This window comes from Leptodactylus fuscus, chromosome 1 (assembly GCF_031893055.1).
Source record: "Leptodactylus fuscus isolate aLepFus1 chromosome 1, aLepFus1.hap2, whole genome shotgun sequence".
In the NCBI taxonomy this organism is placed as follows: domain Eukaryota; kingdom Metazoa; phylum Chordata; class Amphibia; order Anura; family Leptodactylidae; genus Leptodactylus; species Leptodactylus fuscus.
The window spans coordinates 13,381,208-13,405,375 of NC_134265.1; the positions used below are offsets into that span (position 1 = coordinate 13,381,208).

Here is a 24,168-nt window from a genome sequence, read left to right on the forward strand (position 1 = left end):
TTCTTACATAGTAACTAGAGATGAGTGAACACTGTTCGATCGAATATCAGACCGTCCAGGGTATTCGATTGGAATCGAATACCACGAGGCAAACGCAGTAAAAATTCGTATCCCCTCTCACCTTCCCTTGTTACTTTATTTCCCCCTATAACTGTGCAGGGGAGGTGGGACGGGAACTACGACAACGGAGGCATCGAAAAAAAATCGGAAAAAGTAATTGGCTGGCTAAATCAGGTGACCTCCAATTTACACAAATGGTGGATTTAAAAAAACAAAAACACATTGCCGTCGCATCGAGGATGGCATCCCTAACCTCGGGGGAAATGTGTTTTCTGTTGGCCAAGCTGAGGAGCTTCAGCACGACCTGCTGTCTTCTCCACACCCCAGTGCTGAAGCACATACAGGTTGCAGGTGTGGTCAAGGTTGCAGCAGAGTAGGCTTTCAGTCAACCCCTGCCATAAGTTTTGGGCTGGGAAAGGAGATAGGCCACCCCAGTTTGCACCCCGGACCCATCCTCAACTACATTCACCCGGCCTGTCATTACAGAGAAGCAGTGTCCCTGACCGCAGGTGCTTGGACATGCATCTGTGGTCATGTGGAACTTACAGTAAAGCGTGGAACTCAGGGCCTGACTTATGTTAGGGGACACGTGGGGGCGGCGCACCAACAGAGGTAGTGACAGCTAAGGGCATCATAGCGAGGTGCCGCAACTGCCAGCAGGTCACAGAAGGCCTGAGTCTCCACAAACCAGGATTGGCTACATCTCCTGGGCCAGCAGTTTTAAGATGAGGCCGTTTAAGCCTTGGGCATGCGGGTGGGTTGTGCTGTACTTCTGCCTGCGATGAAAGGCCTGGGACATGAGGAGTTGCAGGGAAGAGGTGCATGATGGTGCAGGTGAGAGGAGCAGAGGCAGGAAAAGGTGCAGATGAGGGTGAACTCCCCAAAGTGTCAGAGGCAGATGTTGAGGTGTCCAGGCTGGTGGTTTCTCTCAGGTGGCTAGAAGAGGGAACTTCTTGGGCCTTGCTACGCCTTGCTATCTCTGGCCTGGCTTCTGTGATTCAGCTGTCCTGTGCATCTGCCTGTAGCCACTTTTTTTGCTGCTGCACTTACCTCCACACCTACACTGCTTTCCCCCCGTAGACGTAACCCCTGTTCATGCCTTTAGCCCCCTTTTTTCAAGCTTAGCTTGCCTACACATCAACGCTGCTTTCCCCACTAGACATCCCCCTGTCCATCCATGTCGGGTCGGTGGGGACCACATTAACCCTTTTCCAATCTAGAGGGACCACTCCTGTTTCCCAAGACTTATTGAAGATTATAGCAAGTGGTTCTCTTATTTCCTCTGCTATCTCTTTCAAGCCTCTGGGGTGTAAATCATCCGGTCCTGGGGACTTCGTCTCATGTAACTTGGCTAGATACTCCTCCTTAGGTATAACTGTACACTCCTCCTTAGGTATAGTTCCCAACTAGTTCTGCTGAAAAGCAGAAAGGCCAGTAGTCCCAACGGCATCCTACCAGAGATGATAAAACACAGCTCCCCAGACATACATATGGCACTGGCAAAACTATTCACCCTCGTCCTCAACTCCGGACATTTCCCTCAAGACTGGAACAAAGGCCTCATAACCCCCATCTACAAGAACGGGGACCATTATGACTCCAGTAACTACAGAGGGATCTGCGTCAGCAGCACGCTGGGGAAACTGTTCAACAACATCATCAATAACAGAATCCTCACCTTCCTCACACAACACGAGGTCCTCAGCAAGAGCCAAGCAGGGTTCATGCCAAACCACCGCACCACAGACCATATCTACACCATGCACAGCCTCATCAAGACGCACGTCCGCAACATCAGAAGAGGCAAAATATTCACCTGCTTCGTGGACTTTAAGAAGGCATTCGATTCAGTGTGGCATCCAGGCCTGCTCCTAGAGAGCGGAATAGGAGGAAAAACATATCATCAAGAGCTTCTACACCAGAAACCAATACAGCGTGAAGGTGAATGAGAAGAGAACAGCATACTTCCAGTAGGCCCGGGGGGATAGGCAGGGCTGCAGCCTGAGCCCAACGTTCTTCAACATCTACATCAATGAACTGGCTACAGCCCTAGAGGCCTCACCAACATCAGGCCTCATCCTGAACAACCGTAAGGCGAAGTTCCTGCTATACGAAGACGACCTCCTACTCCTGTCCCCCACAGAGAGGGGCCTCCAAGACAGCCTGGTAGTACTGGAAAAATTCAGCACCACATGGGCTATACCCATCAACCACAAGAAAACCAAAGTCATGGTATTCCAGTGGAAGGGCCACAATAAAGCCTCCATCCCCCACCTCACACCAAATGGCTCCACACTGGAGAAAACCAGCCATTACACCAACCTGAAGCTGGAGCTCAACCAATCGGAGCTTCAAAGCAGCAATAGAAACCCTGAAAGGAAAAGCCTGCAGAACCTTCTACGCCATTAGGGTGCACAATGACATTTTACAGGCGTATTTTTACAGGCGTATTTTTTACACTTGTAAAAAAAATATCATTGAAGTCAATGGGATAGCAAAATTTACAAGTGTAATTTTACTCTACAAAAAAAGCTAGCGTTTACTCAGTGTCAATGCACCCTTAGAAAGCAACTGTACCACCTCAATCCACTGATGCAGGTCTGGCTGAAGATATTTGACGCAGTAATCGCCCCAATTCTCCTCTACAGCAGTGAGGTCTGGGGCCCAGCAACCTACCCAGATCAGCCAAAGTGGGACTCTAGCCCAACAGAGATCTTCCATCTGGAACTCTGCAAATACCTGCTCCATGTCCACTGCAGCACCTCCAACATAGCATGCCAGGCGGAACTAGGTAGGCTCCCACTATGGCTCACCATGCAGAAGAGGCACTATCATTCCAGGAGCACATTCAGGGCAGCATTGCTGACTCCTACCACTGATAAGGTCAATGCCGTGTTTATGACTAATTGACCAATAATCCCAGGTAACTGTCGTTATCATAATTGATATGAGCTAAGGGCTAGCAATGAGGTATTGATACCAGATGCAAAATTTTGATATTAACAGTGAAGGGAGTGTGCACTGATGCACTTTTTATTAAAAACACGGGGGTTAAATAGTAGCAGAGAAAGTAAGGGAGATAACAACAACGTAAGTTTTCATATTCATTCCTGATTGGTATAGTACATCTCCATCAAACAGAAAAAGTTTAAGCAGTTCCATACACAGCCAGCTACTCCCGGTCCTGCGTGGTAACCTAGGGGAGCTGTCTTCTGGCAGAAAGCCAAGCATTTGTTTTTCTTGCACCCATCCTGGATGCAGGCACCATCTTATCATATAAAATTATACCAGTTTCAAGCATAAGCAACTATATCTAGAATTCAGCTTTTAAGGATAATGTTTTTCATACATTACATGATTATAGACCTTCACACCACCACCCCCTTCCTTCCTCTTACATGTAACTGTAATATTCTACCTGAGGCTGGAGGGGAAGGACCCTGTACAGCCCCAGATCTCAGATAAGTTTCTCATCAAATTTTAAGATGAGAAACTCATCCTTAAAGTGATAACAAAATCCTCGTGATAGCTCTTACAGATTTGGAGAGATTTGTTGTTAAATACACTATTGGGAATTAAGATCTGCATTGGGATATCAATGCCGAATATCCTTTTCATCAGCGAATCGCTCCGGATCTGTAAGGGACCTGGACTTTGCATCGCCGCCCCCTTCTTGCTCGTAGATCGCTCCTTCTCCTCCTCTTCTTCTTTACTTCATTGTCTCGTCGGTGTGAATGAAATCTTGCACATGCGCTGTACACTCAGACTGAAGCTAAAGTGACATTTTCTGAAGTTTTTTCCACACCTGTGATTAAAGGCTAAGGAACCATTATCAGCAGTTATCTTCTGTCCATTGCATGTATGTTAGTACACCCCAATTTCAAGGAAGTTGGGACGTTGTTTAAGACATAAATAAAATCAGAATACGATAATTTACAAATCCTTTTACACCTATTTTCAATTGAATACACTACAAAGACAAGATTTTTAATGTTCATATGAATAAACTTTATTTTGTTTGCAAATATTCACTGGCTTTGAATTTGATGCCTGAAACACATTCCAAAAAAAAGCTGCAACAGGGGCAACAGAAGACTGGGAAAGTGTGTGTGTGTGTTGGGGGGGGGAGGGAGGAGGGAAGAAAGAAAGACTAGGAAAGTGGGGAAGAGGGTAAAAAAAAAAAAAGTGCTCAAAAAACACGTTTAGAGTATTCCATGGGTGAACAGGTTAATTGGAAACAGGTGAGTGTCATGATTGGGTATAAAGGGAACCTCCCCGAAAGGCTCAGTCATTCACAAGCAAGGATGGGGCGAGGTTCACCACTTTGTGACCAACTGCATGAGCAAATAGTCCAACAGTTTAAGAGCAACGTTTCTCAACGTATAATTGCAAGGAATTTAGGGATTTCATCATCTACAGTCCATAATATCATCTAAAGAGTCAAAGAATCTAGACAAATCTCTGTGAGTCAGCGGCAAGGCCGAAAACCAAAAATGAATGCCCGTGACCTTCAATCCTTCAGGCGGCACTGCATTAAAAACTGACATCATTCTGTAATACATATTACCATTACATGGGTTCAGGAACACTTCAGAAAACAATTGTCAGCCAACACAGTTCTTCGCTACATCTACAAGTGCAAGTTAAAGCTCTACCATGCAAAGTGAAAGCCGTATATCAACAACAACCAGAAACACCGCTGGCTTCTCTGGGCCTGAACTTATCTGAGATGGACTGATGCAAGGTGAAAAGTCTCCATATAGCTCTGATGGTGTGGGGGGTGTTAGTGCCCATTGCACATCTCTGATGGCACTGGGGGTGTGATAGCACCCATGACACATAACTTACTCATCTGTGAAGGCACCATTAATGCCAAATGGAACACACAGGTTTAAGAGCAAAATATGCTGCCATCCAAGCAACATCTTTTTCAGGGAGGTCCCTATTTATTTCAGCAAGACAATGCCAAGCCATATCCTGCAGGTGTTACAACAGCATGGCTTTGTAGTAAAAGAGTGCTGATACTAGACCGGCCTGCCGTCCAGACCTCTCTTCCATTAAAAATGTGTGGAGCAATATTAAACGCAAAATACGACAACAGAGACCCCGGACTGTTAAGCAACTGTGATGGCCACAAGAAGGACAAAAAAGTGTGTGAGAACTACCTCTGAAGACATCATAATTATGTGATCCGACACTTGAATGGGCCAAAATGTTCTGCATTGTACAGGAAAGTTGCATTATAGAAAAAGAAGAAGTGGCTGAAAGTGAAATATGAGAAGGAGAGGAGAAAATGTGTGCGCAAGAAGGGACATGGAGGACCATTGTATAAGAAGCAAGAGGGGGACATTGGGGGGCATGATATGAGGTCGAAGAGGGAGACCTAGGAGGACAATATGAGACTTGAGAGGGAGACCTATGGGTGCATGATATGAGACAAATATAATTGACATTCTCGTATCTCAGTATACATGATTTCCTAATAAATAAAAATAAATAAATAAATTACTGTAAAATCAGTCTCAAGAAGCGACATCTGAAAGTAATTGAGGTGCCATTTTCGGTATCCCAGATAATAATAACCTCGGTCCATTATGTAATAGCAAAAAAATTTAGAGATTGGCCTTAATAAGAGCTCTAAAAAACATTAAATCTAAAAAATAAATTTAAGCTAAAAAAAACCAAAAAAAACCCAAACAAACATAACAGAGAATTTAAGTTCTTTGTTAATACCTAGACGGGTTAATGACTTCAGGTTGAAAATCCACTTACAATCCGCCTCTCTCCTGTGTGAATTCTCTGATGTTCAGTCAGATTTGATTTCTGAGTAAAACATTTCCCACATTCTGGACATGAATATGGCTTCTCCCCTGTGTGAGTTCTTTGATGCCTAACAAGCTCTGATTTCTGACCAAAACATTTCTCGCATTCTGGGCATGAATATGGCTTTTCCTCTGTGTGAGTTCTTTGATGCCTAACAAGATCTGATTTTTGACCAAAACATTTCTCGCATTGTGGACATGAATATGGCTTCTCCCCTTTGTGAGTTTTTTGATGCTTAACAAGGTTTGATTTACGAGCAAAACATTTCCCACATTCTGAACATAAATATAGCTTCTCCTCCGTGTGAGTTTTTTGATGCTTAACAAGGTTTGATTTACGAGCAAAACATTTCCCACATTCTGGACATAAATATGGCTTCTCCCCTGTGTGAAATCTCTGATGTCTAACAAGATGTGCTTTACGAGCAAAACATTTCCCACATTCTAGACATAAATATGGCTTCTCCCCTGTGTGAAATCTCTGATGTCTAACAAGATGTGATTTACGACCAAAACATTTCCCACATTCTGGGCATGAATATGGCTTCTCTCCTGTGTGAGTTCTTTGATGCTTAACAAAGATTGATTTCCGAGCAAAATATTTTCCACATTCGGAACATGAATATGGCTTCTCCCCAGTGTGAATCTTTTGATGTTGAACAAGATGTGATTTAGTGATAAAACATTTGCCACATTCTGGGCATGAATATGGCTTCTCCCCTGTGTGAGTTCTTTGATGCTTAACAAGGTCTGATTTCTGAGCAAAACATTTCCCACATTCTGGGCATGAATATGGCTTCTCCCCTGTGTGAATATATTGATGTTGAACAAGATGTGATTTGCGAGTAAAACATCTGCCACATTTTGAACATGAATATGAAGTCTCTCCTGTGTGAATTTTTTGATGTTCAACAAGATATGATTTGCGAGTAAAACATTTCTCACACTCTGGGCATGAATATGGCTTCTCCCCTGTGTGAGTTCTCTGATGTATAACACCCTTTTTGCAACTTTTATTTTGCTTAACAGACTGTGATGAATTAGAAGAAAGACCATTCTCCTGAACGGCTGAGAGTATATCTGGGGTAATGACATGTTCTTCATATGGATCTTGTGTGATACCATGATCCTCTGCTTTATAAACTGTGGATATCAGATGTCCCTCTGAGCTCCTGGTACAGTCATCTGAAAAGAAGAAAACTGATGCTAATAATATTGAATAACATAACCTTATAAGTATATTCCCCACTGAGCTGCCGCTGCCTGAGACACTTCAGACCGTGTGAAGAAGTGAAGTCAGTGGCGCAAGCAGCGAATAACGGCAGCGCGGCCTACTTCATTAGTATTCACTGTGCTGAGATGGAGGTCAGTGATAGTGAATAGTAATGAAGCGGGGCAGGAGACGCCACCACTGCTCTAGGTCACTGTAGAGGTGAACACAATCCATGGCTGCTTAAATATGGCCACTTATGTGGAATAATACTGTAGAATGCCATAAATCTTACTGTATTACACCCCATACACACAATACAATCCAAACCACATCTGCTGGATTTCCCAGCCTGAACTCACCGCGGACCTGCTGTCCCATACAGTATGTAGTAGGGTCTGTGGAGTCACAAGGAAGCAGGGACTCCTAGCGTCATAGATCACTAAGATACGGGGACTCCTGGTGTGTGGACAGAGTTCAGGCTGGGAAATGTGACTGATGTACAGACCAGATTTTCTAGTCCGGATTCCATAGTGTGATTTGGGTCTAAGGTGAGGATTACACAGTGACATTTGTAGAAGCTGCTTCAGGAATTCAGAAGAATAATGTTTCCGCTTTACCAAATCAGCCCCCGAATCTCCATCAGACTCTTTACTGGCCAGGCGGGATTTTCCACCTCCCATTTATTTCCATAGAGCTCTGAGGTGGAATCTGCCTGAAGATCGAGCAGGAGGATTATTTTTCCGCCACCTGAAATAATCTGCTATATAATTCTGGTAAATTCTTTCCCTTCACGAGGACTGACAGCCAGTGAGGAAGAAATTTGTCTCGTTCACATCGATGTCAAGTCCATATTCCTGCTGTCCGTTCTATTCTATACTACATTTATTCCCCCTATAGCGGTATCACATTTATATTCATGTATTATTAGTATTTTACCTGAATCGGGGAACAACAAATAGTCTAAACAATGTCTGACTAGAATCAGTGACCCTTCTGTGCTTTATATAGTGGTGACTCCTCACCTGGGCGGGTCCCTGTAGGAATGTCCTCCTCACACTCCTCATCACCACTCACATAGAGATCTTCCTTTATTCTCATAGATATAGCATTCATGTCGCTCACATCTTTATCCTGGTGGAAAATCTGTGAAACAAATAATGTAAAAGTCACCGGACAAATGGGGAAGTCACAGAGAATGTTCTAGATCATTAATCCGCATGAAGATGAAAGATGTACTGACAGTAGCTGCAGGTCTGTGAGAAGCCGGAGAAACATATTAGATGGCGGCTCAATGACACCGCCCATGTATATAACCATATAATACTGCTGGATACAACAAGACTGACCACAAGGACTTCACAGCCCGTCTACACATCATAGGGAATATCTCCATCTACCTGATCATCCTGTGGAAGAAGAGGACTGGGACATCTCTCCGGTGTTGTCCTCTTACTGGATCTACCTGTAGGAAACACAGACAGGGACTGAATTCATTCTGTACATACAAATAATGGAAGTCCATGTGTATATAGTCATGTCTATTACCTGCTGATGTGAGGGGCTGGTGGTCCTCCATCATCACCTCCTTGTACAGATCCTTGTGTCCTTCTAAATACTCCCACTCCTCCATGGAGAAATAGACAGCGACATCCTGACACCTTATAGGAACCTGACAACACAATGATACAGTCATCACCCCGACCCCTCCAGTTACTGTATAATGTCCCAGCATTCCCAGCAGTGTCACCTCTCCAGTCAGCAGCTCCAGCATCTTGTTGGTGACTTCTAGGATCTTCTGTCCATTGATCTCCTCCTGTATCAGGGGATGAGGTGGAGGCCCCGGGATTGGGCTCAGGCTTCCTCCATATCCTTCATACACAGGAGCCTGACAGCGCCCACTAGAGGTCTTCTTCACTACTGTGTAATCCTTGATATGGGGAGACACATTAATAAATCTCACTACATACATGTCCAGAGTCCATCACCTCTCCAGTCATATCATCTGTTATTACTATAGATAAGAATGATGTAATGATGACATCATCAGAATCTCTCACCTCTCCAGTAAGCTGGTAGATGATCTCTAGGGTGAGATTTAATAGACTTTCCGCCATCTTGTTCCTGTCTCTTTCCATCCTTGATGGATCAATCAGGAATATTCTCTTATATAGAAGATACTGAGAGGATTCTATATTGTAGGAACCTGAATGGAGAGAAGATGAGATGATGTAATCACTACACGGAATCCCATGGAATAAATAGAAGAGTTGAGTCCCATTATTATCACCACCACAAGGAATGATTATTGGCTGTCGGGCCAAGGGTGACAGTATTTCTCCAACAGCGCAGGATGTGAACTGTTCATGCGCTGCTTTGGTGAAAGTGTATTGTGAGTGGAGAAATGGCGCCATTAGGAATAACCAACATGGAAACCGTGGAGAATCACGCGCCACTGATGTGACAACAGGTTCAAAGTAGAGACAAGAAAACTGATTTGTTATGAGCTGAAGTAAAACCGAATATTTGAAATAGTTCATCTTATAACAAAACAGATACTAAATACTGAACTACTAAAATGTCCCTTGTAACATGAACTGCGGAGAGAAAATACTGAGGAGACACCTGTCTGAGACGTGGGCTGGGGTTCTCACATCTCCTGATAGCCTCGCAGCAATGACATGACATAAGGTTTTAGTTGAGGACAGGGCCATTTTGGGATGTGTTCATACTTAGAGACACTCAGACTCCTCTGCCAGTGCCACAGCGACAAGTAGCCAGAGGACAAGTAGAAGCATGGACTGTGACTGGGCCGTTCTAAGAGCAGAATATTCTGTGATCGAAACCATTCACTGGAGCTCGGGCTGGAGGTTTAGGATCATTGCTGGAAGGTGAATCTCCTTCTCAGTCTCAAGTCTATTGTAACCTCCAACAGGGCCACAAGGAGGTCATTATAGTGTGCGGGGGCCACAAGGAGGTCATTATAGTGTGCGGGGGCCACATGGAGGTCATTATAGTGTGCGGGGGCCACAAGGAGGTCATTATAGTGTGCGGGGGCCATAAGGAGGGTGACAATATTTGAGAAGGACTGAGTGAGCATTTACCTCTTTCTGTACAAAAGTTGTGAGCTTACAGGACCTGTGATGATGTGTGGGAGAAGTCACAGAATCACATGACCAGATAATAGAGGAAACTGCAGCGTAAATGCTAAATCCTAGTGGGTTAATTGCTCTTATGACATCATGAGCATGTGATCAGAATCTTGTGTGGGCGGAGCTATTCTGGATTGTACAATACAAGGAAGCGCTAAATCTAATTTCTAGTGGGCTAAAGGATCTGTTCCATCTGTACACTACATATACATAGTATTATAGTAAAGCTCCCGCTCCTCTGTACACTACATATACATAGTATTATAGTAAAGCTCCCGCTCCTCTGTACACTACATATACATAGTATTATAGTAAAGCTCCCGCTCCTCTGTACACTACATATACATAGTATTATAGTAAAGCTCCCGCTCCTCTGTACACTACATATACATAGTATTATAGTAAAGCCCCCGCTCCTCTGTACACTACATATACATAGTATTATAGTAAAGCCCCCGCTCCTCTGTACACTACATATACATAGTATTATAGTAAAGCCCCCGCTCCTCTGTACACTACATATACATAGTATTATAGTAAAGCCCCCACTCCTCTGTACACTACATATACATAGTATTATAGTAAAGCCCCTGCTCCTCTGTACACTACATATACATAGTATTACAGTAAAGCCCCCACTCCTCTGTACACTACATATACATAGTATTATAGTAAAGCCCCCGCTCCCCCTGTACACTACATATACATAGTATTATAGTAAAGCCTCCGCTCCTCTGTACACTACATATATATAGTATTATAGTAAAGCCCCCGCTCCTCTGTACACTACATATACATAGTATTATAGTAAAGCTCCCGCTCCTCTGTACACTACATATACATAGTATTATAGTAAAGCTCCCGCTCCTCTGTACACTACATATACATAGTATTATAGTAAAGCCCCCGCTCCTCTGTACACTACATATACATAGTATTATAGTAAAGCTCCCGCTCCTCTGTACACTACATATACATAGTATTATAGTAAAGCCCCCGCTCCTCTGTACACTACATATACATAGTATTATAGTAAAGCCCCCGCTCCTCTGTACACTACATATACATAGTATTATAGTAAAGCCCCCGCTCCTCTGTACACTACATATACATAGTATTATAGTAAAGCCCCCACTCCTCTGTACACTACATATACATAGTATTATAGTAAAGCCCCTGCTCCTCTGTACACTACATATACATAGTATTATAGTAAAGCCCCCGCTCCTCTGTACACTACATATACATAGTATTATAGTAAAGCTCCCGCTCCTCTGTACACTACATATACATAGTATTATAGTAAAGCCCCCGCTCCTCTGTACACTACATATACATAGTATTATAGTAAAGCCCCCGCTCCTCTGTACACTACATATACATAGTATTATAGTAAAGCCCCCACTCCTCTGTACACTACATATACATAGTATTATAGTAAAGCCCCCGCTCCCCCTGTACACTACATATACATAGTATTATAGTAAAGCCCCCGCTCCTCTGTACACTACATATACATAGTATTATAGTAAAGCCCCCGCTCCTCTGTACACTACATATACATAGTATTATAGTAAAGCTCCCGCTCCTCTGTACACTACATATACATAGTATTATAGTAAATCTCTCTCTCCTCTGTACACTACATATACATAGTATTATAGTAAAGCCCCCGCTCCTCTGTACACTACATATACATAGTATTATAGTAAAGCTCCCGCTCCTCTGTACACTACATATACATAGTATTATAGTAAAGCCCCGGCTCCTCTGTACACTACATATACATAGTATTATAGTAAGGCCCCCGCTCCTCTGTACACTACATATACATAGTATTATAGTAAAGCCCCCGCTCCTCTGTACACTACATATACATAGTATTATAGTAAAGCTCCCGCTCCTCTGTACACTACATATACATAGTATTATAGTAAAGCCCCCGCTCCTCTGTACACTACATATACATAGTATTATAGTAAAGCTCCCGCTCCTCTGTACACTACATATACATAGTATTATAGTAAAGCCCCCGCTCCTCTGTACACTACATATACATAGTATTATAGTAAAGCCCCCGCTCCTCTGTACACTACATATACATAGTATTATAGTAAAGCCCCCGCTCCTCTGTACACTACATATACATAGTATTATAGTAAAGCCCCCACTCCTCTGTACACTACATATACATAGTATTATAGTAAAGCCCCTGCTCCTCTGTACACTACATATACATAGTATTACAGTAAAGCCCCCACTCCTCTGTACACTACATATACATAGTATTATAGTAAAGCCCCCGCTCCCCCTGTACACTACATATACATAGTATTATAGTAAAGCCTCCGCTCCTCTGTACACTACATATATATAGTATTATAGTAAAGCCCCCGCTCCTCTGTACACTACATATACATAGTATTATAGTAAAGCTCCCGCTCCTCTGTACACTACATATACATAGTATTATAGTAAAGCCCCCGCTCCTCTGTACACTACATATACATAGTATTATAGTAAAGCCCCCGCTCCTCTGTACACTACATATACATAGTATTATAGTAAAGCCCCCACTCCTCTGTACACTACATATACATAGTATTATAGTAAAGCCCCCGCTCCCCCTGTACACTACATATACATAGTATTATAGTAAAGCCCCCGCTCCTCTGTACACTACATATACATAGTATTATAGTAAAGCCCCCGCTCCTCTGTACACTACATATACATAGTATTATAGTAAAGCTCCCGCTCCTCTGTACACTACATATACATAGTATTATAGTAAAGCTCTCTCTCCTCTGTACACTACATATACATAGTATTATAGTAAAGCCCCCGCTCCTCTGTACACTACATATACATAGTATTATAGTAAAGCTCCCGCTCCTCTGTACACTACATATACATAGTATTATAGTAAAGCCCCGGCTCCTCTGTACACTACATATACATAGTATTATAGTAAGGCCCCCGCTCCTCTGTACACTACATATACATAGTATTATAGTAAAGCCCCCGCTCCTCTGTACACTACATATACATAGTATTATAGTAAAGCCCCCGCTCCTCTGTACACTACATATACATAGTATTATAGTAAAGCCCCCGCTCCTCTGTACACTACATATACATAGTATTATAGTAAAGCCCCCGCTCCCCCTGTACACTACATATACATAGTATTATAGTAAAGCCCCCGCTCCTCTGTACACTACATATACATAGTATTATAGTAAAGCCCCCGCTCCTCTGTACACTACATATACATAGTATTATAGTAAAGCCCCCGCTCCCCCTGTACACTACATATACATAGTATTATAGTAAAGCCCCCGCTCCTCTGTACACTACATATACATAGTATTATAGTGTGTGGGGGCCACTGAATGTATGAGAAGGGCTGAGAGCGAGCACTTACCTCCTCGGTAGACGCTTAATCCTAGTGATCTAAAGGACCTCTGATGACGTCGTGACCATGTGATCAGACTCTGGTGTGGGCGGAGCTATTCAGGACAGTGCTGAGTTAGGGGGCATTCACACTACGTATACTGAAGCTTATTCTGAACGTAAAACACGTTCAGAATAAGCGGCGTATAAAGCAGCTCCATTCATTTCTATGGGAGCCGGCATGCGAGCGCTCCCCATAGAAGTGAATGGGCTGCTTCTTTCACTGCGAGCAGTCCCATTGAAGTGAATGGGAAGTGCCGGCGTATACGGCTCGGCATGAGCAGAGCTTGCCGTACAGACTGCTCGCAGTGAAAGAAGCAGCCCATTCATTTCTATGGGGAGTGCTCGCATGCCGGCTCCCATAGAAATGAATGGACTTGCTGGACGCATGTATATATATATACCCCGTAGAAATTAGGTGACTAGAATATTAACCCTTTTAAAGAAACACACTAAAACCATCAAGTACGTGGTATATGTGGGAAGGCCACAGCTTTATTTATTTAGTAAACATTGTAAATCAAAATAAGCCAAAATTAGACCAACCATGCCCAATCTTCAAATCCGGATCACTTTAACCTGAATGCCCTGCTCTATCAGCAGGCATGTAGTACTTTCTGTCAGCTTCCTGGGCATGGTAACCCGCCACCCAGCAGACAGTGTACCCCCTACACCTGGCTGCTGGCCCCCCCACGCAAAAGCACTAATGCCCTCTCAACACCATCACGCAGGCCCCACAAGAATATATCGTTACCAATAGGATTCAAGTGTACCCCATCACGCTGCAAAAGACCACCATTATCACCATCAAGATCCAAATGCCGTATTGACAGTCCTCCAATGGAGCGCACAAATTTTGACACTCGTATATTAAGGACCTTCCTGGCCCGCTCCAGGGCGGCAAGGTCCCTAGCACCCCTCCACGCTTTACGGGGAACAACCTCAGACCACACTAAGACTACGGAATCAAAGAAGTCATAGACTCGTCTCAAGTCCTGTTTGATCATTGTAATGAGTTCCGCCAGCTTAACCTGACCGATGTCATTACCTCCGGCATGAATCAACACCACCGCTGGACCACTAGTAGACCTGCTAGCCGAAACAATCTCCGGAAGTACCTGACGCCAGCGAAGTCCTCGGAAACCATGCCAGAAAAAATCAACATCGGGGAAACCAAAGGTAACGCCACCAGGACGAGTCCCAGCTCTCTGTTCGGCCCAGTACAGGTAAGAGTGACCAATCAACCAGACCGTAGGACGGATATCTGGAAAGACAGAAAAACCAAACGTGAGATACAAACGGTGAAGAGCAACAAAACAGTTAATCAAGGCCGAATCAGCATACCCAAAATGCCCAACGGACGCCGGACATCAGGGAGTCATCAGGTCTGGCCTTATGTAGGATCTGTAGCAGTCGGACTTCCAACGACCCAGACGTTTCACAGCTTCCTCACCCAGACCGCAAGCATCTGCGGTGGTAGCTGCACCAATCCGAAAAGAATGGGTCCCGAAATCCCGAGGCTCCAGACCCAACTCCACTAAACAGGCTTTGAAAACAGAAGAAAACTGGAAACGGGTAAGGGGGGAACCCGCCTCGTGCACCAAAAAGGCCGGGGCCTGCGGGCGCCTGGCCACATACTCCTGCAAAAGGACAACAGGGCAAGGCGAAGTACCGGATCTACCAACCGTAATCCAAAAACCCCTACCATAACAATCGGTTTTGGATCAACACACACACAGTTTAACGTCAGAATCGGAGACAACTACGTCGCCCGCCGACAAACCCCCCGGCTTAGATTTGCTTGGACTAACAAGTTCCCCGATACGCAGGGCCGCAAAGAAAGCTAAGGAAAAAGCAGCCCTGAAGAGTAACACCTCATAATCATCCCCACAAACGATAACCAAAACCCCCAATAAGCGCCCCAACAAACTAACTGAAACTGGACGTCTACGATCACCCCCACCCTTCTCCTTCTTCCAACCTTTCAGAACCTGACTGACGGCAAAATGTTTCGTTATGTCCACCCTCCCGAATAACTTCAGCATGAAAGCCACCCCGGCTAACCATTTGACTACCATGCTATAAGAGAAACCCTGTCGGCGCATAGCCGCCAGAAAATCTAAGGAAACAGCTAATAATTCGTCTTTGTCTGCGGGTACCAAACCGCCCGACGTAGACAACCAGAGGACCCATGCAGCAGAATGACTCTTCCACGTAGCAGCAGACACTGATGCCCGAATCAATTCTAACAGTTGCTCTCGGCCAGGCTCCACAATATATCCGGGCAGCTCCAGCCCACCGTGTGCGCGGACGGATGAAGGGAGTGGAACACCTGAAAATTTGAGCGAGAAAGGGCATCAGCAATCTTGTTCTCCACCCCAGGTACATGGCGCGCCCGAAACCAAATGTTATGGACTAAGCACATCAGAACTAAGCGTCTCAGCAACGCCAGAACCGGAGGAGAGGAAGAAGATTGACTGTTAATAACCTGCACTACCGCGATGTTGTCACACCAGAAACAGATCCTACTGTTAGCCATCCTATTACCCCATAGCTCGATCGCAGCCACGATCGGGAATAGCTCCAAGAGGGCCATATTTCTGACTAAACCGGAATCAAACCAATGCCTCGGCCAAGATCCCCTGACCCAGTCATCGGCAAAAATGGCTGCGAACCCATCACCCCCGGCCGCGTCAGTGAACAGCGACAACTCAGCATTGCAGACCTCTTCCTGTTGACAGACGGCCCTGCCATTAAAACTAGATAGGAAAACCTTCCATACACGCAAATCCTCCTTAAGGGAGTGAGTGACGCGTATGAAATGATGAGCCTTCTGAACACCCTTTGTGGCCAGCGATAACCGGCGACAGAAGGCGTGGCCCATTGGCAACACCCTGCAAGCGAAATTCAACAAACCCAAGAGGCTCTGCATCTGATGAAGTGTAACCTTTTTGGCCGCGACAAACTCATCAACCAGGGAAACCAAATGACTAAGCTTCTCAGGAGGGAGCCTAAAAACCATATCAATAGAGTCAATTTCGATACCCAAGAAAGACAGACGAGTCGTCGGGCCCTCTGTCTTCTCCTGGGAGAGGGGAACCCCCAGCTGTTTCATCAGCAATTGGAAGGTAAAGAGCAGGTATGCACAAACGTGGGTACCACTAGGACCGACAAAAAGAAAGTCATCCAAATAGTGCAGTGCCGATGGGATGCCCGTCTCAAATCGCAAACGCCACTCCAGAAAGGAGCTGAAGAGCTCGAAATAATAACAAGAGATGGAACATCCCATGGGCAGGCACATGTCTACAAAATACTGCTCCTTTACCATACAACCCAGAAGATGAAAACAATCCGGGTGCACAGGCAACAAGCGAAAAGCAGACTCTATATCAGACTTAGCTAACAGTGCACCTGTACCCGCGCTACGGACTAGGAGGACGGCACGATCAAAGGAGGTGTACGACACAGCCGCATCCTCCTTTGAAATACCATCATTGACGGATGACCCGGGAGGGTAAGAAAGGTGGTGGATGAGCCGGAATTTGCCGGCCTCCTTCTTGGGCACAAGACCCAAGGGGGAAACCCGCAAATTTGACAACGGGGGCTCTGAAAATGGGCCAGCCATGCGACCCAACACCACCTCCTTAAGTACCTTCTCCCAAGCCATATCCTCATTCTCCCTTACCGACTTCAGATTCTGAGAGAGGACCAAAACAGAGGAGGGCTCGTGGGGGATGTAGAAACCGTAAAGGAAGCCATCAAGCAGAAGGCTTGCCTTCTGCCTCCTGGGGTACAGTGCGAGCCACTGTCCCAGCACCTGCCCGCTCACCGGCGTTCTCAGTTGCGCCGGACGCACCCAGCTTGCCTCCCGACCGGTTGCGGCGGAAGCAACACAAGGCGGAGTGCGTTCCCCCACATATGGAACACTCGTGTCGAAATCGACACGTAGCATGGAATCGGCAGTGCCCCTCATTATAAAGCCAGCAGGCACCGCTAGGCTTCTGGGCCGCTGAGCCGGGTTGGCCACCCGACCCAGCAGCGCTGGCCTGAAAGGGGCGAGGAAGAGAAGGGCGCTGAGCCAAAATCAACTGTATCCATACGTCGGCGGCCTTAGTGGCCCAACCGACGGAGGGGTCAAGAGCCAGGCGGCGACGAAATTCTTCGTCGTACCTCCACCAAGCCGAGCCCCCGTGCAACTTGTAAGCATTGAAAATAGTTTCCATATAGACAAAGAGCTCCGGGCCCTTAGCCGGACACGATTGGCAGATAATATGCGCAAAAGTGGCGAAGGCCTGCAGCCAATTGCCGAAGGACTTGGCCACTTTCGATTTGCGCTCAGCGCCCCTCTCAAAGGAACGCTCCTTATCCACAGTCAGCTGTTCCGCTGAAAGCAGGGACCAAATATCTATGAACTCCCCGCGCACAATCTTCTCCCTAACCTCCGTGGGAACATGGGTTCCCAGCGGAGCTACCCCGCAGTACATGGAATCCCTAACTAAACAGCTAGCAGCAAGGTCCCCGGCCGGCGAGGGGGTCGCCCCCCCGGGTGAGGCTGTGGACCTTGAAGAATCCTGGGTTCTTCCTTCAGCTACCTCAAGCAATTTTCTAAGAACGGAAGTAAACTCCCCTGAACTTGAGTGTGAAGATGTGTGGAGAGGTGCCCACGCCGGAAGGCAGGCGTACTCACCGACTTTCGTCCCAGCGGGGACCTGAAGGGGTTCGGCCGCGGCAGCGGCTGCAGGCGGAGGCAGCGCCTCCGGACGAGGAGCCAAAGACGTCGAAGGGGCCCTCCGCTCCGAGACGGGTGGCGAGGTTCCACGACGACTACGGCCAATGGATGAAGGGGCACGCGACCCGCCAGACAGTCTCCGGTCCCTCTGAATCCTGTGGTGTCTTGACCGCGAAGACGAACGGCTGCGCGGGGTACGTCTCCGGCTTCTTCGGCTGTCACGGCTCCTGCGATCACGCGAACTTCTGGACACCTCCCGATGACGCCCGCTATGGCGGCGGTAGCGCCCATCCTCTGATGAAGAAGAAGGAGAGTTTACAAAAGTGGAAGAGCGCCTCCCGGTGGACGGCACGGAAGGACCCCTGTTAGCCCGTTCCTGCCCCCACCGCCGCCCGCGGGACCCGTCGCGGCCACCCGAAACCCCCCCCGGGCCACCCACAACTATGGCCGTGCTTGCCAGATCAGCTGGAAACGCAGAAGGAAAATCAATGGCGGACCCCCAAACCCCCCCCCCAAATGGCAAAGAAAGGGGCGGGACCGGGGCGGGGTCAGCTCCGCCCAAGGGGACGCCCACTTCAGGGGCGGGCATATTAAAGCCAGCCCCAAGAACCGCCATGCTACCCGGGCACACAGCCTGCTGCTCACCTGGGGGACACGATGCTGGAGCAGCAGCTGCAGGGAGAACGCCGGCAAGCGCAGCTCCGTCCACGCTGCCGGCCATAGTGACGGGAAGCCCCGCCCCCGTAACTAGGGGCGGGGCTGGAGCCGACGTCGGGACTTCTTCGCCGGCTCCCACAGCAGAGAGAGCCGGCGGCAAGGGGGACGCGACGGGCGCGTCATCAAACAAGAGGGGAGAAGTCCCGCCCACCGCTTCCGACCCGGGAACTGAAGCACCAGGGGCCGCGCGCCGGCCCGAGGTGGACGCCATCTGGGAAACATGCGGGAGAACAGGTAAGGCCGCCGCCCCTCCCCCCGCAGCACCGGAGCCGGCACCACGCTGTACACCCCGACCCCGTCGCTCACCTGGCACGCTGGCACTATACTTAACAGGGGGCCTACCACGAACCGCCGAACCACCCAGGCAGGGACCACGAGCCCCCCCGCGCGCCGGCGGGCTGGGGCTTAGGCGAGACGGCGGGCGAGACACCCGCTGCGGCCTGCCATCCACCCGAGAGGGAGCAGCTACATCCACAGGGCCATCGCTTCTTCGGAGCATATCCAGGAGCCAGCCATTGCCCCGACTAGCCACACGATCCAGGATCAGCTTCTCCAGAGTGTCCGCCATAGCAGGTCCTGTTCCTCTCACCAGCCTAGGCTAAGCAGAAGGTTAGCACCCACCTACGTGCCCCTTTCTTAAATAGACCCTTAAAACAACCCCTCCTCTACCTTTCATTCATTCGTCACCTTTTTCAAAATATTTACAAGCAACTCCTAAACCCAGCCAGCAAGTCCAGAGCCCTTTCCCTATACGGTTCAGGGCATACCAGGAAGTGTTCGGCAGCCCTGCTGTAACGCCGGCGTGTATGGCTGTGATACACGCTGGCGTTACGTAGTGTGAATGCACCCTTACTCAGGAAGAGGAAGCTGCAGAGAAAGGAGACCAGAAGGGTAAGGGCTCGTTCACATCTGCGTTGCCCTCTCCGTTCTGCAGGTTTCCGTTTCCTGCATAAAACAGAGAAGGATACGGAAACCTGCAGGAGTCTCTAACCCATTCATTTGAATGGGTGAGAAAGCTGTCCTGCCATGAGCAGCGGTGAGCGTTTTGCGCTCTCCGCCGCGAAACCGGGTTTTATAATCCAGACACAGAGTCGGACATGCAGTACTCAGTGTCCGGATTAAAAAAATCCGGTTTCGCGGCGGAGAGCATAAAACGCTCACCGGCGCTCACGGCCGGACCCGGTCTGTGCTTTCCGTCTTCTGGCATGCAGAATGTAAAGTAGAACGCAGGTGTGAACCTAGCGTAAGATGGAGGGAAGAGACAGCAAGAGGGGGGAGGGTTGTGACTAGAATGGAGCTGCTCCTTCCTATAACTCGGATCCAGTCTCCTCACTAGTGATTGCTCCAGATTGGAGTTGCTGGAGAGGGAGGACCTGCTAGAACCAACTCCAATGTAGACTGTTCAGTACTGAGGTGACTAGAATGGAGAGATTACAGGAGCTGCCTCAGAAACCCCCAATCTATTCCCCTCAGTACAGAAGCAGCCAGAGGGGAGTCTATAGGGGGGACATTTTATATATATATATATATATATATATATATATATATATATATATATATATATATATATATATATATGTGATTAGTAGAGATGAGCGAACAATGACATATTCGAGATTCGATATTCGTTTCAAGTAGAGCCTCAATATTCAACTACTTGATCGAATATGGAATCCCATTATAGTCTATGAGAAAAAAATGCTCATTTCAGGGGAAACCACTAGAGATGAGCGAGTACTGTTCGGATCAGCCGATCCGAACAGCACGCACGCATTGAAATGAATGGATGCACCTGGTACTTCCGCTTTGACGCCGGCCGGCCGCTTAACCCCCCGCGTGCCGGCTACGTCCATTCATTTCAATGCGTGCGTGCTGTTCGGATCGGCTGATCCGAACAGTACTCGCTCATCTCTAGAAACCACTATTCGACTAAAGGAGAGTCACCAAATCCACGAGTAGCAGGAGGAGAGTGTTTAGGAAGAGCGCTGTGCAGTTAAAGCGCATGGCCCCCTTTATAGTCTATGGGGTCCGTGTGCTTTAACTGCACAGCGCTTGCAGTTGCGCTGATAAAAAGTAAGCTGGCTCTGCTGGAGGCTCGTCTGTGAGGAGGCGGAGTCTAAGATCGGACCACAGCAGTCTCCATTGTGGACCGATCTTAGACTCCGCCTCCTCACAGAAGAGCCTCTGGCAGAACCAGCATTGATTGGCCGAATGTTGTACACTGGCCAATCAACGCTGGTCAATTCATTGCTATGACAAAAAAGCCAGCTCCCTCGTAACAGCAAGCTGCCAGCTCTCCCGACTAGCAAGGATGAGCCTGCTGCAGAACCAGGGGGGTGCAAGGACGAGCCTGCTGCAGAACCGAGGGGTGCCAGTGTTCGTAAGGGGGCAGCCGGGGTCTGATCAGTCACCCCGGGTCTGCCCCATCACTTACCCCCTCCTTGTACCTGGTTGATCCTGCCCAAAAGGAAGCTGTCAGCCTGTGGGTCTACACAGTCTGACAGCTTCCTATACTCTGCAATACACGTGTAACACGTGTATTGCAGCATATATTTAGAGAAGCAGTGATCAGCCGATCACTGCTTCAATCCTCCATGGGGACAGAAAAATAAAGTTAGAAAAAAGTTAAAATAAAAAAGTTTAAATAAGTTTAAAATAAATTAGAAATAAATAAAGCCCCAAAAATCCCTTTGTCCCCATATAAAATGTTTTACTATGTAAAATAAAGAAAAAGAGAAAAAAAATTACATATTTGGTATCACCGCGTCCGTAATAACCTGAACAATAAAATGAAAACATTATTTAACCCGAACGGCGTAGAAAAAAAACGTAGAAAACCGCACAAAATAGTGATTATTCACCACCTTTCCCTTACAAAATGTTCAATAAAAAGTAATCAAATGGTCAGATGAAAACCAAAATGGTGCCAATAAAAAGCAGAGGTCTTCCCGCAAAAAATAAGCCCTCAACCAGCTCTGTCTAGCGAAAAATAAAAACGTTATGCCTTTCAGAAGGTGGCGATGCAAAAATATTTGATTATTTTCCCTAAATTGAATTTTATTCTGCACAAAGAGCAACGCATTAAAAAATCATATAAATGAGGTATCGCCGTAACCGTACTGACCTGCAGAATAAAGGTAACGTGTTACTTATGCTGTACGCTGCACGGAAAAAATAAATGCTAAAAAACAATGCCAGAATTGATGTTTCCTTTTAAATCCCACCCAGAAAGAGTTAATAAAATGAAATCAATAAGTTACAGGCACCCCAAAATGGTGACATTGAAAAGTATATCTAATACCGCAAACACCAAGCCCTCATATGGCCACATTGCCAGAAAATAAAAATAAAAATCTACCTTGTACAATGTGAAGACAAAACCCCTAAAAGTCGCCAAATCATTAGGACATAAGTGGCTGCGACTAGAAGGAAATGTGTAAGCGGTGCGAGCGTTTTCAGGGGACTCCCCAAATTTAGAGCTTATGAGAGAGAATACAGCAGCGCTGATCCTCCAGAATGCCCCTCTTCCCCCTCCGTGTCATAAGAGCTAGTGGGAAAATAGAATGGGATTTGGTGTACCCAATTTACTCCGCACAGCTTACATATAAACTTTTGGGGTTGAACCTGCCAAAACTGCGGTAAACAAAACCGTGATTGGAGAGAATTGTATGCGGCATATGGAGCTCCCCAACCACCCCCACATCTTCCGAGAGCTGGTCTATATCCTGTGGTAACATGGACAATCCCACCGTGGATCTCTTAGATATTGCTAAGGAAACTTGGGAAGAGGAACAAATTCCTTACCGTAGAGTTACTGAGAACATTACCCAAATTACCGCAGTAATGCCAATTGTAATAGAGCATATGGAGAAAGCCCAGTTGAGGCCACATTTATAACAGGAAGGCTCAGCTCAGAACCTTTACCCCAAGTGATCGGGTGTTAGTGCTTGTGCTCACAGTAGAGAGTAAATTTTTAGCCAAGTGGCAAGGCCTGTATGAAATAATTGAAAAAGTGGGTGATGTAAAGTACCGTATATACTCGTGTATAAGCCGAATTTTTCAGGCCAGTTTTTGTGCTGAAAAATCCTCCCTCGACTTATACTTGAGGCAGCAAAAAAAAAATTTTTTTTTATTTTTTATTTTTTTTTAGGAGGGTGGGTGGGGAGTCTATGACCAGCCACAATATCAATGTATAGAATCTCCCATAAAATAGTGCAAAAAAAGTTCTTAATCCCTCCTTTCCCTAGAATACACACAAAAGTAGAAAATGACTGTGAAACACATACACATTAGGCATCCCTGTGTCTGAAAGTGCCCAGTCTACTGAATATAGGGTATCTGCAGTGCTCCTGTTCTGTCGGGAAGGGATTAATAGGAGCACTGCAGATACCCTATATTCAGCCAGACTGAATTCCAAGTGGGGGAAGAAAAAAACAGTCCTCAAGCTCAGGGAAGGGGCATACAGACAACCAAAACACCCCCTCCCCTTTCCCTGCACCCAGCATCTACTGCACCCAAAAACTTCGACCATTTTAATTTTTGAAATTTTCCAGTAGTTTTCCCAGTTTTTTGTGGTAAAATTAGGGGCCTCGGCTTATATTCGGGTCGGCTTATATTCGGGTCGGCTTATACTCGAGTATATACGGTATAAGGTTTACCAGCTGGGCAGGAGAAACAGATATATCATGGGAACTTGGTAAAACCCTGGAAAGACAGAGAATCCTTGTCTACTATATGTACCCCTAGAGAGGTTGCAGTAAAAGCAGGGGGTGCACTTGGTAAAAACTTGCCTGTGGTACAAATAGGTGAGATCTTATCTTCAGTACAAGGGCAAGAAACAAAAGAATTGGCACAGAGAAATACTGTGGGCGTACCAATCTCATAGAGCAGGACATTGTCATGGAGCCGCAGGTACGAGTCAACCTGAAGCCATAGCGAATACCTGAAGCTCACAGACAGGCCATAACCAAAAAGGTCAACAATATGTTAGTCCTTGGGGTAATTGAAGAGTCTAAAAGTGCG

At 46.5% G+C, this 24,168-nt stretch overlaps 1 protein-coding gene and 1 pseudogene across 1 annotated transcript in view; one reads left to right on the top strand and one right to left on the bottom strand.

The window, feature by feature from the left end:
* The window catches only part of LOC142191103 (uncharacterized), a 602,426-nt pseudogene that overhangs the window by 555,210 nt on the left and 23,048 nt on the right, over positions 1-24,168 (top strand).
* Positions 8,347-24,168, bottom strand: part of LOC142190458 (oocyte zinc finger protein XlCOF7.1-like) — a 383,441-nt gene continuing 367,619 nt past the window's right edge. Inside the window, exon 3 of the mRNA XM_075262294.1 lies at positions 8,347-9,022. Within this exon, the coding sequence (XP_075118395.1) occupies positions 8,489-9,022 (534 nt within the window). The 3' untranslated portion in view covers positions 8,347-8,488. The remainder of the gene's footprint in view (positions 9,023-24,168) is intronic.